General features: G+C 48.5%; 1 protein-coding gene across 1 annotated transcript; it reads left to right on the plus strand.

Moving 5' to 3' along the window:
- The first annotated feature begins 431 nt into the window (after positions 1 to 431).
- On the plus strand, positions 432 to 14816 carry utp18 (UTP18 small subunit processome component). Its single transcript, XM_075454366.1, has 13 exons — positions 432 to 901; positions 5509 to 5645; positions 5721 to 5816; positions 5914 to 5981; positions 9139 to 9230; positions 9344 to 9469; positions 9552 to 9726; positions 11949 to 12049; positions 13009 to 13099; positions 13198 to 13321; positions 13426 to 13600; positions 13694 to 13836; positions 14605 to 14816. The coding sequence occupies exons 1-13, from the start codon at positions 542 to 544 to the stop codon at positions 14627 to 14629; spliced, it is 1713 nt and encodes a 570-aa protein (XP_075310481.1). The 5' UTR covers positions 432 to 541; the 3' UTR covers positions 14630 to 14816.
- Positions 14817 to 15236: the final 420 nt, after the last annotated feature.

Raw genomic sequence — 15236 nt, forward strand, 5'->3', positions numbered from 1 at the left:
TTGTTTTTGTGCAGATAACTAGAGTAATAATTGTTAAAATTGCACTCAAGCAGCTATAAATCATTTAAAGACTGATCTATGTACCATTATTTTGAACATTTGAAGGTGTTTGGCTCTAAATTGATTTGTTCTTAATTTTGTTCGATGTTGAACTTTAAGTTTTGTGTATGTTTACAGATAAGTGTTTAATTTAATCAAACTCTGGCTAAATCATGATTAAAATAATATATATATAAATTTTTTAATATTTGTTATTTATTTTATTTTATAATATTTATATTATATATATATATATATACATATATATATATATATATATATATAATATAATATTTACTCGTTAATACGGCAGACAGCTGCAGTTCTCTGTATGAACAGCAGGGGGCGGTAATACTTCCGGGTTAAGAAGTTATTTTCCCGGAAACACGTGATTCCTCCCTGAGAGGAAAAACAGTCCCACCACATGTGTGCAGAGAGCTGCTTCATGCCCAGAAAACACCGACTTTAACGCGTCTGTGTGCCCGGTTAACGCGGCGAAAACATGGAGGACGTGAACGTTATCAAGCTGCCGGCGACAGACGACAGAAAACCCGCGAAGAAGAGAACCCGAAAGCCGAAGCTGGACCCGGAGGAAGAGGAGCAGAAGCGGCAGAAGAACAGGAAGCTGGACCCGGAGGAAGAGGAGCAGAAGCGGCAGAAGAACAGGAAGCTGGACCCGGAGGAAGAGGAGCAGAAGCGGCAGAAGAACGTGAGGAAGCTGGACCCGGAGGAAGAGGAGCAGAAGCGGCAGAAGAACGTGAGGAAGCTGGCGGTTCTGGGGCAGGAGGACGGCGCCGTGAGCCGGCTGGAGGCGCTGGTGTTCGGGGCGGAGGACGACCTGCTGGAGAGGCTCGTGGAGGAGGTGAAGTTATCCGACAATTTAACGTTCATTCACTTCCAAGTTCAATTTTCTGCGTTTGGCACTGAATTTAAATAGATATGGATTCATTTGAGTTAATTATGGAAATTACGGCTCGTTATTTAAACGCGTGCATCGCTTCATATGATGGACAGCTCAGTGTTTCCCACAGATGTGAAGGCAATGTGTGGTGGTGGGCCACGGGGGGGGAATAAAAATTCTTCAAAATAATCTTTTGAGACTCAGAGATGTGTCTGGTATCATTGGAAAGGTAACCCTCTCAGGAATATTATAAAAGTGTCTGTGTGATGCTGTGTCTTACTGACCCAGAGTGGGAGGGGTTAGAATGATGGGGTTGTTTCCCCGTCAATATGTTTGCCTATACATTAAATTGGGTAAAGCCATTCAGGGACCTCTAGGCCTCTATAGACACAGCTAGGTCAGAGCCACATGTCTTGACTTCATGCAGTCCAAATTTGGAGTCAAAAGACCAAAAAATGAATGGTTCAGAGGTATTTTTCAACAGGTATGTCTATGCGTTTTCCTTAGTTCCTGTTTGGAGTCTCCAAAAGGACACTTGGTTACCAAAGCTGTATAACCAGAATCAAACACCTGTAAGTTGACAACCCCTTTGCCTACAAACAAAATTTTGGCCTCTAATGAAAGCTGACACCTTGGGGCTCCCTGCTACTGTTTGTATGAGGATGTCAGTCAATCTGGAATAGAATGACAGAAGCATTATTACAATAACTACAGTATGATATAATATCTATCTATCTATCTGTCTTTATATCTTTCTATCTTTCAATCGCAAAACCAATAACAATCTCTTTGTGTGTTCTGATTCAATGCAACAATCTGTACGCATTTACATTATGCACGTTACGCACCACACGGGGCATTTCCCCTATGGTCGATAACGCATGGATTTGTTTTGGCACATACAAGCTTGATAGTATAGTCCCATACACCGTTGGAAACCTTAGACTATTGGCTAAAAGGTTATCCACATTAATTCCATGGAAATTGCCATTGGCTGGAACTACTGTCATTCTAAGTATTGTTGTGGGTAATGAAGACGATATTCTCAGCGTGTCCGCATTGGCTTTCAAGACGTGTACTACCCACTAACCATGCTCCTATTGACTTGTGTCTGGTGTCAATCGAAGCTACAGTGCCTGACACACCTCCACATTGAGAAATTTGTAAGCAATTGACTGGCATGTGACTCGGAGCCAGCTGGAAAGGTAACTAGATGCATCTTTAGTCGGCCACAGTACGTTTTGCGGTTGGACAATACATCAACATTGTGAGGAGAGGATTAAGTTTATAAGAAAAGGGACTTCATATTTCATAACCATGGATACTTGGCAAGCTTTACAAGGTGTCCCCGAGTCACGAAAAGGTTTTGGTGGATAACGGCAAGGCTTGAAAAGTAGGTTGACATGTCACACTGAAACACGTTAGCTTAGAGGCTAGCTGAGCTAACGTCTGTTACTGTTATCGCTGTGAGCACCCATTTGATTTTGGGAATGAATCGGGTGAATCTCAGCTTTCTAACGGTGTATGGCATGAATATACTTGTTAAGGGATGGCGTTCCAGGATTGAACTAAAGTGCATACCATCCAATTCCAATCCCAAGTGTACCGCTGACGGTACAGCGTGCAGTAAGGGGTTAAGAACCTGGATAATTTCTCCATCAAGGAAAATTATGGGGGACGTAAGGATGTGTGACACCTGTGTCACGGTGGGTAACACAGGTGCGGCTTATCTGCAGATTTTCACATCTTCATTGTAAACAAATGAATAACATAGCTAATTACACTGGTGGGACTGTTCAGCTGTTTCAGGCTGATACCTCCGGTTCAGACTGATACCTCCGGTTCAGGCTGATACCTCCGGTTCAGACTGATACCTCCGGTTCAGGCTGATACCTCCGGTTCAGGCTGATACCTCCGGTTCAGACTGATGCCTCCGGTTCAGGCTGATACCTCCGGTTCAGACTGATACCTCCGGTTCAGGCTGATACCTCCGGTTCAGACTGATACCTCCGGTTCAGGCTGATACCTCCGGTTCAGGCTGCTCCTCATCATCAACACGCACGTCTCTCTTTCAATCGCGGAAAAGATTTTTCAATACTCATCTGGATTGAAGCAGCAAACATTCAGTGTAAGAGTTTAAAAAAACTACTTTATTTGATTCACAGCTGCTAGTGTTTAGACCTCGACAACCCAACTACATTTAACTTTATGAAGAAGGCGTAATCGCTTGTTTGCTATGGGTCGGGACGGGACAACATTTTATTAAAAATATTTTTATAGGACTTTTTAATGTGTGATTTTATAAAGGTGCACGTGATGCCAACCTTTCGTGAATTTTGCCAGCCGTCTTCTTTCGGTTGAGCTAATCTGAAGCCTGAGTTATACCTCTTTTAACTGCCCTTTCTCTTGTGTTAATGGCTCGAGACGTTTATGCTTCATTTAGCTTTGCCGGCGCTTGCGTGTGCTGCGTGGCGATTCACCGCCAGGTAGTGTTGCATGGTATACCCCGACTAACGAAGTATCGCGGTACTGTGGCATTTAAAACGGTACGGTACGGGATTTGGAAAGTACCGGTACTTGCAACAATGCGGGAAACTCATCACGTAACGTTGCGTTGTAACTAGGATACAACTGAGAGGAGCAGAAGAGAAGAATGGCTGCTGCACCACCTGTCACTCCCCTGGTTGACAAACTAGTTTCCCCTCTTATAAAACATTCACTTTTAAATTGAACAACCTGTGCCAGGACAAGGACAGCCACGGCTCGCTTCTGATAGGGTCCAAACTCGCCGACAACACGAAAAGCTGCCTCTATATCCATCCCGAGCGGAGCGAGCAGGCGTCTCTCTGAGCTAGCATCGCAGCCGAGAGGAAAGGCGCGAAATGGTAATCCGTCACTCACGAGCGAAGCCGGCTTCGCTCGTGAGTGACGGATTACCATTTCTGTCACTCACTTCCGTCACTCACGAAAGTGATTTCTTTTCTTTTGTTTTTTTACTGGACATAACGACACAACTGGAGTTCGAGAAGCATTGAGGGATTTATTTAAAAGACACTGGTGTAAAAACACAATTATAAGTCTGCTCCCGTTTAATTCCTTTTATTTGATTATTGTAAAATTGCTGAACAGTAACATTATTGTTTATGTTACGATTTTCTATTATCAAAATATGTAATGAATGACATTTTCTGTGTTCTCTTTTTATTTAAAAGAAGTACCGAAAGTATCGAAATACATGTTAGTATCGGTACCGGTACCAAAATATTGGTATCGTGACAACACTACCGCCAGGACAGTAGGTGGAGCAGCGGGTTTTTTCAATGACAAGCCTACTATGATGAAAGGAAATTCACCACCAGGAGCTCTTCGGCAAGTCTCTCTTCGAGTGGATTCATCACAGACATAATATATTATATATATTATGTCTATGGGATTCATGCTTCTTCTTCTTCTTCTTCTTCTTCTTCTTCTTCTTCGCTTTCTACCTTGGCGTTTGAAAACAGCGGTCTTTTATTAGGGGATGAAACCGGAAGATGAACACGCCGCCGGATGTGATGTAGATAGTGGCTTGCGCTCGCGTCTTGCGTGAAGTTTAGAAAATTGAGGTGACACACGCAACCGCGCAAGGGCTTGCGTTGCGTCTTGCGTTACCGACTATAAACCAGGCTTAACACGACGCTGAAGCTAGCAAGCTTCCACGCTTCCAGGGAAGCACGGAGGGGAGGGGCTGTGTGAGTAGGCTATGCGAGAGAGACGGAGGGAGAGCAGGGAAAGGAAATGCAGCTTAACGAATACGAGTATTTTTTAAATAGCGTTAAAAAAAAATAATAATAACGAAACGCAATATGTGGCGGCCGGTGTTTAATCTGTGGCGCACCGCCACAAATTAGTCTATGTGTGGGAAACACTGACAGCACCACTGAAAATATCTGCAACTCATTGAACTTTTCTCTCAAGAGGTGAAAGTGTTGTGACCAGGGGCGATTTTAGGATCTGGTCTTTAGGGGGGCCCAGCCCCCAGTGCTCAGAGGCACATTATTTCTCATTAATTGAGGCGAACTAGTACATTTATAAATTTTGGAGCCGTATTAGTTTTGCTTTGAATAGTGTTTCCCCAACAACATTCAATTTTGACCTCTTCATTTCAAAAGACTTTGTGGCTCGACAGGGATAACAGAGAGCCTGAGACAGATATTGAAGATAACTCAACATTTATTTTGGGAGTAAAGAGTTCAAATAAACACAAAATGCTAGAAATAAATAAAATGTTCACTAAAATAATGCATCCTTGAGCAAAAAAAAATGTGTTTTTGCATAATATAAAATGTGCCGAGCTATCTCACGGTGGGGCCTTGGCACCACTAAAAATACCCTAGCTGAGCCCCTGTTTAAACATGTGCATCGCTTCATATGGACAGATCACTGAAAATACCTGCAACGTATTTAATTTTTTCCCCAAGAGGTGAAAGTGTTGTGACATAATGTGAAAGAGTAACTTCGGCTCATCTATCAGCTACATGCTGTGTGGATCTGAGGCCTGATTTAAGGTGTTTTCTGTGGCTGAGCAGCAGGAGGAGGAGCAGAGCGGGGCCCTGCTGCTGCTGGAGGACCAAGAAGAAGAAGAAGAAGAAGAGTCTCAGCAGGAGGAGGCGCCGCGGCCCAGAGGCGTGGCCTGGGTGGATGAGGATGATGAGCTGGAGGAAGAGTGAGCAGCCTTTCCTTTGTGTGTTGCCGTGTTTGTAGTCTGAATCACTCAGGTGTGCTTACCTGTCTGTGTCAGGGTGGACATGACGCACCGTTACCGTAGCAACCTGATCAAAGGAGCAGCGGAGGCCTCCATGTCCAAACAGAAGCTGCAGCAGAGGATGAAGGAGCAGTGAGTGCACGTGCACACGCACACACACACATGCACGCACACACACGCACACACACACACACGTGCACACGCAGACCTGAACATGTGTGTGTTTCAGGTTCCAGAGGTCGATGGGGGGAACGCCGTCATGGGCGCAAAACGACCAGAAGAAGAATAAGAAGAAAGGTAGAACCAAAGCTGTGAGACTGTGGCTGTGTTCCAAACCGCATACTTCCATCCTTCCATACTACATACTGCATACTGCATGCTACATACTACATGCTACATACTGCATACTGCATGCTACATACTGCATACTGCATGCTACTCACTGCATGCTACATACTGCATACTGCATACTACATACTACATGCTACATACTGCATACTGCATGCTACTCACTGCATGCTACATACTGCATACTGCATACTACATACTACATGCTACATACTGCATGCTACATGCTGCATACTGCATACTGCATGCTACTCACTGCATGCTACATACTGCATGCTACATGCTGCATACTGCATACTGCATGCTACATACTGCATGCTACATGCTGCATACTGCATACTGCATACTGCATGCTACATACTGCATACTGCATACTACATACTGCATGCTGCATACTGCATACTGCATGCTACATACTGCATGCTACATGCTGCATACTACATACTGCATGCTACATACTGCATGCTACATGCTGCATACTGCATACTGCATGCTACATGCTGCATGCTACATACTGCATACTACATTCTGCATACTGCATGCTACATACTGCATACTGCATGCTACATGCTACATACTGCATGCTACATACTGCATACTGCATGCTACATACTGCATACTGCATGCTACATGCTACATACTGCATGCTACATACTGCATACTACATGCTGCATACTGCATACTGCATGCTACATACTGCATACTGCATGCTACATGCTACATACTGCATGCTACATGCTACATACTGCATGCTACATACTGCATACTGCATGCTACATACTGCATGCTACATGCTGCATACTGCATGCTACATGCTACATACTGCATGCTACATGCTGCATACTGCATGCTACATGCTACATACTGCATGCTACATACTGCATACTGCATGCTACATACTGCATGCTACATGCTGCATACTGCATGCTACATGCTACATACTGCATGCTACATACTGCATACTGCATGCTGCATACTGCATACTGCATGCTACATACTGCATGCTACATGCTGCATACTGCATGCTACATACTGCATACTACATACTGCATGCTGCATACTGCATACTGCATGCTACATACTGCATGCTACATACTGCATGCTACATGCTACATACTGCATGCTACATACTGCATGCTACATACTGCATGCTACATGCTACATACTGCATACTGCATGCTACATACTGCATGCTACATGCTGCATACTGCATGCTACATACTGCATGCTACATGCTGCATACTGCATGTTACATGCTGCATACTGCATGCTACATGCTGCATACTGCATGCTACATACTGCATGCTACATACTGCATACTGCATGCTACATACTGCATGCTACATGCTACATACTGCATACTGCATACTTCCATGCTACATACTGCATACTTCCATGCTACATACTGCATACTACATGCTACATACTGCATGCTACATGCTACATGCTACATACTGCATACTACATGCTACATACTGCATACTACATGCTACATACTGCATACTACATGCTACATGTTACATACTGCATACTACATGCTACATACTGCATACTACATGCTACATGTTACATACTGCATGCTACATACTACATACTACATATTAGATGCTTCCATACTACATACTGCATGCTACATGCTACATGTTACATGCTACATACTGCATACTACATGCTACATGTTACATACTGCATACTGCATACTACATGCTACATACTGCATACTACATGCTACATGCTACATACTGCATACTGCATACTGCATACTACATACTACATATTAGATGCTTCCATACTACATACTGCATGCTACATGCTACATACTGCATACTGCATACTACATGCTACATACTGCATACTACATGCTACATGTTACATACTGCATGCTACATACTGCATACTGCATACTACATGCTACATACTGCATACTACATGCTACATGTTACATACTGCATACTACATGCTACATACTGCATACTACATGCTACATGTTACATACTGCATGCTACATGCTACATACTGCATACTGCATACTACATGCTACATACTGCATACTACATGCTACATGTTACATACTGCATACTACATGCTACATACTGCATACTGCATGCTACATGCTACATACTGCATACTACATGCTACATACTACATATTAGATGCTTCCATACTACATACTGCATGCTACATGCTACATACTGCATACTGCATACTACATGCTACATACTGCATACTACATGCTACATGTTACATACTGCATACTACATGCTACATGTTACATACTGAATGCTACATACTACATACTACATATTAGATGCTTCCATACTACATACTGCATACTACATGTTACATACTGCATACTGCATACTACATGCTACATACTGCATACTACATGCTACATGTTACATACTGCATACTACATGCTACATGTTACATACTGAATGCTACATGCTACATACTACATATTACATACTGCATACTCATCGATCAGACAGTATGCAGAGCGTTTACCCACAATGCATTTCGCTCCTGTCCGAGCCGAAATCAGCCGGCCTGAAGCTGATTTCCCTTAAGCTCTAAACTCTGTAAACTTTAGCAGCATTTGAAACATTTTCAGGTGAGAAAGTAGTCGTTTAGATCCCCAACGTGTTGAAAACCTGACAAAATACCGGCTGTTTACAATTTAGTTCCCACGAATTCGGCGCTACTAAAGCTAGCCGCAGTGAGCTAACGCACTTCCTGTTATTTTCACAAAATAAAATACCCGTTGCCTTTTATCATAGGGAAAGCCATTACCATACAATTGGTGCTTTTGTTTTGAAAACAGGAAGTGAACCTACCCTCGTTGTAGCTAGCTTGAAACTGCCGTTTTGACAGGAAATGACGATCGGCGACGTTACGTTGCATCTTGGGTAGTTTGAGTATGAGTAGTAACCTCATGATGCATACCCAACATTTAGGAGAATCTAGTATGCATCCGGGAACTTCTGCTTACTCAAACTCGCATACTAACTCAGAAAGTTAGTAGGAGAAGTATGTGGTTTGGAACACAGCCTGTTACTGTTCTCCTCAGAGTTTTCTGTCCAAACTCAAACTGTGTTTGTTCCTGCAGACGAGGACGAGGAGGAGGAGGAAGACGACCTGCTGACACGCACCGGGAACTTTGTGGCGTCTTCAGAAAGTCTTCCCGGCGGCATCCTGAGGGTCAGTGACGCCGGGCCGGACCCCTGACCTGGGAAAAAAGTCTGATGTGTTCGGCCTGATGTGTTCGGTCCGGTGTCTCTCAGGATAAAAGTGTCTCTGTTTCTGTCCCTCAGATGAAGAAGTGTCTCCACGCCAACAGCGCCCGTCCCTCAGAGGACAAACTGACCACCGTGCAGTTCCACCCGTCCGCTCAGGTCGTCATGACGGCCGGCCTCGACCAATCCGTCTCGCTCTTTCAGGTACGGCTCAGACAGCAGGGGGCGCTCTCAGGGGGAGGTCATGTGACTCGGTCCTGTGACTCACCTTCTTCTTCTTCTTCAGGTGGACGGACGGACCAACCCAAAGATCCAGAGCATCCACCTGGAGCGGTTCCCCGTCCACAAGGCTCGCTTCAGTCGGGACGGAGAGACGGTGATCGCCACCAGCCTGAGGAACCGGATGTTCTACCTGTACGACATGATGGAGGGGCGGGTGTCGCCCGTCCACGCCGTCAGGGGTCAGACTCGCCTGAAAGCTCAGTGGCGCCGCCGCAGGCTGAACGCTAACGCCCCTCGTGTTGTAACGCTAACGCCCCTCGTGTTGTAACGCCAACGCCCCTCGTGTTGTAACGCCAACGCCCCTCGTGTTGTAACGCCAACGCCCCTCGTGTTGTAACGCCAACGCCCCTCGTGTTGTAACGCCAACGCCCCTCGTGTTGTAACGCTAACGCCCCACATGTTGTAACGCTAACGCCCCTCGTGTTGTAACGCCAACGCCCCTCGTGTTGTAACGCTAACGCCCCTCGTGTTGTAACGCTAACGCCCCTCATGTTGTAACGCTAACGCCCCTCATGTTGTAACGCCAACGCCCCTCGTGTTGTAACGCTAACGCCCCTCGTGTTGTAACGCTAACACCCCACATGTTGTAACGCTAACGCCCCTCGTGTTGTAACGCCCCTCGTGTTGTAACGCCCCTCGTGTTGTAACGCCCCTCATGTTGTAACGCCAACGCCCCTCGTGTTGTAACGCTAACGCCCCTCGTGTTGTAACGCTAACGCCCCTCGTGTTGTAACGCTAACGCCCCTCGTGTTGTAACGCCCCTCGTGTTGTAACGCCAACGCCCCTCATGTTGTAACGCTAACGCCCCTCATGTTGTAACGCCAACGCCCCTCGTGTTGTAACGCTAACGCCCCTCGTGTTGTAACGCTAACGCCCCACATGTTGTAACGCTAACGCCCCTCGTGTTGTAACGCCCCTCGTGTTGTAACGCCCCTCATGTTGTAACGCCAACGCCCCTCGTGTTGTAACGCCAACGCCCCTCGTGTTGTAACGCTAACGCCCCTCGTGTTGTAACGCCCCTCATGTTGTAACGCCAACGCCCCTCGTGTTGTAACGCCAACGCCCCTCGTGTTGTAACGCTAACGCCCCTCGTGTTGTAACGCCAACGCCCCTCGTGTTGTAACGCCAACGCCCCTCGTGTTGTAACGCCAACGCCCCTCGTGTTGTAACGCCAACGCCCCTCGTGTTGTAACGCCAACGCCCCTCATGTTGTAACGCCCCTCATGTTGTAACGCCCCTCATGTTGTAACGCCCCTCGTGTTGTAACGCCAACGCCCCTCGTGTTGTAACGCCCCTCATGTTGTAACGCCAACGCCCCTCGTGTTGCAACGCCAACGCCCCTCGTGTTGTAACGCCCCTCATGTTGTAACGCCCCTCATGTTGTAACGCCCCTCATGTTGTAACGCCCCTCATGTTGTAACGCCCCTCATGTTGTAACGCCCCTCATGTTGTAACGCCCCTCGTGTTGTAACGCCAACGCCCCTCGTGTTGTAACGCCCCTCATGTTGTAACGCCAACGCCCCTCGTGTTGCAACGCCAACGCCCCTCGTGTTGTAACGCCAACGCCCCTCGTGTTGCAACGCTAACGCCCCTCGTGTTGCAACGCCAACGCCCCTCGTGTTGTAACGCCAACGCCCCTCGTGTTGTAACGCCAACGCCCCTCGTGTTGTAATGCCAACGCCCCTCGTGTTGCAATGCTAACGCCCCTCATGTTGTAACGCCCCTCGTGTTGCAACGCTAACGCCCCTCATGTTGCAACGCTAACGCCCCTCATGTTGCAACGCTAACGCCCCTCGTGTTGCAACGCTAACGCCCCTCGTGTTGTAACGCCCCTCGTGTTGCAACGCTAACGCCCCTCGTGTTGTAACGCCCCTCGTGTTGTAACGCTAACGCCCCTCATGTTGTAACGGCCCTCGTGTTGCAACGCTAACGCCCCTCGTGTTGTAACGCCAACGCCCCTCGTGTTGTAACGCTAACGCCCCTCATGTTGTAACGCCCCTCGTGTTGTAACGCTAACGCCCCTCATGTTGTAACGGCCCTCGTGTTGCAACGCTAACGCCCCTCGTGTTGCAACGCTAACGCCCCTCGTGTTGTAACGCCCCTCGTGTTGCAACGCCAACGCCCCTCATGTTGTAACGCCAACGCCCCTGTTGTTGCAACGCCAACGCTAACGCCCCTCATGTTGTAACGCCCCTCATGTTGTAACGCCCCTCGTGTTGCAACGCCAACGCCCCTCGTGTTGCAACGCCAACGCCCCTCGTGTTGTAACGCCCCTGTTGCAACGCTAACGCCCCTCGTGTTGTAACGCTAACGCCCCTCGTGTTGCAACGCTAACGCCCCTCGTGTTGCAACGCCAACGCCCCTCGTGTTGTAACGCTAACGCCCCTCGTGTTGTGTTCAGGTCTGAACGAGGCCCGGGTGAAGGAGTTCTCCGTGTGTCCTGAGGGGGGCGCCCTGCTGCTGAGCGGGACCAGCGGGTACCTGCACCTGCTCACGCTCAAGGTGAGTCTTCTTCTTCTTCTTCTTCTTCTTCTTCTTCTGCTGCTGCTTCTGCTCCTTCTTCTTCTGCTTCTTCTTCTTCTTATGCTTCTTCTTCTGCTGCTTCTCCTGCTTCTTCTGCTTCTTCTTCTGCTGCTTCTGCTCCTCCTGCTTCTCCTTCTTCTCCTTTTTCTTCTTCTTCTTCTTATGCTTCTGCTGCTTCTCCTGCTTCTTCTGCTCCTTCTTCTGCTTCTTCTTCTGATGCTTCTTCTTCTCCTTCTTCTTCTTCTTCTTCTTATGCTTCTGCTTCTGCTGCTTCTCCTGCTTCTTCTGCTTCTTCTTCTGCTGCTTCTGTTCTTCTGCTCCTTCTTCTGCTTCTTCTTCTGATGCTTCTTCTTCTTCTTCTTCTTCTTCTTCTTCTTCTTCTTATGCTTCTGCTTCTGCTGCTTCTCCTGCTTCTTCTGCTTCTTCTTCTGATGCTTCTTCTTCTTCTGCTTCTTCTTCTTCTTCTTCTCCTGCTTCTTCTTCTCCTTCTTCTTCTTCTTCTTCTGCTGCTTCTGCTCCTCCTTCTTCTCCTTTTTCTTCTTCTTCTTCTTATGCTTCTGCTGCTTCTCCTGCTTCTTCTGCTCCTTCTTCTGCTTCTTCTTCTGATGCTTCTTCTTCTCCTTCTTCTTCTTCTTCTTCTTATGCTTCTGCTGCTTCTCCTGCTTCTTCTGCTCCTTCTTCTGCTTCTTCTTCTGATGCTTCTTCTTCTCCTTCTTCTTCTTCTTCTTCTTCTTCTTATGCTTCTGCTGCTTCTTCTGCTTCTTCTGCTTCTTCTGCTTCTGCTTCTTCTTCTGATGCTTCTTCTTCTGCTGCTTCTGCTTCTTCTTCTTCTCCTGCTTCTTCTGCTCCTTCTGCTTCTTCTTCTGCTGCTTCTGTTCTTCTGCTGCTTCTTCTTCTGCTGTTTGGGTGGTGTGGGAGCTGACTGTGTGTGTGTTCAGACCAACGAGGTGGTCCGCAGCATGAAGATGAACGGAAACGTCAGCGGCGTGGCGTTCTCTCCCGACGGCGATAAAGTCTTCACGAACTCAGGTGAGTCGGCGCCCGGGTGGCGTGTGATGTCACGGCCCGGCCGGTGTGTGATGTCATCGCCCTGTGGTCAGTCATGTGACCGGCGTGCGTGTGTGCAGACGAGGGCGAGGTGTACGTGTGGGACCTGCGCAGCAGCCGCTGCCTCAACAGGTTCACGGACGCCGGCTGCGTGAGGGGGACGTCCATCGCTGCCTCGCCGGACGGGCGCTACCTGGCCTGCGGGTAAGTCCCGCCCACATTCCCATCCGGCGTTCCCATTGGCCGACGCTCGTCTGTGATCCGGACCATCGGGTTTCTGCCTCACTGTGACGCTGCGTCTGTTTCAGATCTCAGTCGGGCGTGGTCAACATCTACTCCCAGGAGGCGTGTCTTAATTCAACCAATCCGAAGCCTCTGAAAGCCGTGATGAACCTGCTGACCACGGCCACCTCTCTGGCCTTCAACCCCAGCTCCGAGATCCTGGCCATCGCCTCCCGGGTCGAGGACGAGGCCGTGCGGCTGGTAAGATGGCGGCGAAGGTGGAGATGGCGCCGGTGGCCGTGATGATGGCGTCTGTTACCGTTGTTATCATTAACCCTTGGCTCCTCCCCTCAGGTCCACCTGTCCAGCCTCACCGTCTTCTCCAACTTCCCCGTCGCCAAGAGGAAGATCGTTTATCGAGCCAGCTGCTTGGACTTCTCACCCCACAGCGGCTTCATGTCATTGGCTAATAACAAAGGCCACGCCCCCCTTTTCAGGTGAGACAGCCAATCAGCTCCTCTGCTTCTTTCACAAAACGTCCGCGGAGAGACTCGAACCGACCGCGGAGAGACTCGAACCGACCGCGGAGAGACTCGAACCGACCGCGCAGAGACCCGAAACGACCGCGGAGAGGCCCGAACCGACCGCGGAGAGGCCCGAACCGACCGCGCCGAGACCCGAACCGACCGCGGAGAGACCCGAACCGACCGCGGAGAGGCCCGAACCGACCGCGGAGAGGCCCGAACCGACCGCGGAGAGGCCCGAAACGACCGCGGAGAGGCCCGAACCGACCGCGGAGAGGCCCGAAACGACCGCGGAGAGGCCCGAACCGACCGCGGAGAGGCCCGAACCGACCGCGCCGAGACCCGAACCGACCGCGGAGAGACCCGAACCGACCGCGCCGAGACCCGAACCGACCGCGGAGAGACCCGAACCGACCGCGGAGAGGCCCGAACCGACCGCGCCGAGACCCGAACCGACCGCGGAGAGGCCCGAACCGACCGCGGAGAGGCCCGAACCGACCGCGGAGAGGCCCGAACCGACCGCGGAGAGGCCCGAACCGACCGCGCCGAGACCCGAACCGACCGCGCCGAGACCCGAAACGACCGCGCCGAGACTTGAAATCTCGCAGACAGACTCAAAGACCTGTAGAGAGCGTCTCTGAGGCTTTGAGGTCCTGTTATGTTACAGTAGAACCGGAGAACAAAGGGAAGGGTTAGGGTTAATGGTGACTGTCTGACTGAGGAAATGCTGTTTGTGTTCAGGTTGCTGCATTACAAAGACTTCTGAAGAGGAGCTCTGAGGACGAAGCATCGGGTCAGAACCTTCAGACGGCCCACCAGAACTCATTCAGAACTGCCGGCTGTGTCCCCCTGTTTTTATTGTTTCTGTATTAAAGAACCCGAACAGAACCACCTGTTGGTTCTGTGTTATTAAAGAACCCGAACAGAACCATCTGTTTGAAGTTGAAACACAACATGCGTGTCGCTTCTTAAACTGTCCTGCCGGCGGGGTCAGAGGTCAGAGGTCAGAGGTCAGGAACAGGCTCACTCGGAAACAGACTCTGTTCTTCCTGCTCCTCGTCTTTACATTAAAGTCTGACCCAGATCCCGTATTCAACCCCACAGAAGTGTGAGGTTCTGTCCAGCTGGTGCTTAGAACCTGAGAACAGAACCAGTGATGATGCAGGAACATCCCATCCGGACCTTTGGATCATATCACAAAGTTCTGATGAAGTGTGTCTATGTTTGTGTTCTTTATCATTGGTTCTATCATAAATAACATGGTTCTATCATAAAGAACATGGGTTCCATGATAAAAAATATGGTTCTATGATAGAGAACATGGTTCTATCAAATCAAATCAAATTTATTTGTATAGCACATTTCATTTACAA

This window comes from Odontesthes bonariensis, chromosome 21 (assembly GCF_027942865.1).
Source record: "Odontesthes bonariensis isolate fOdoBon6 chromosome 21, fOdoBon6.hap1, whole genome shotgun sequence".
Lineage (NCBI taxonomy): Eukaryota > Metazoa > Chordata > Actinopteri > Atheriniformes > Atherinopsidae > Odontesthes > Odontesthes bonariensis.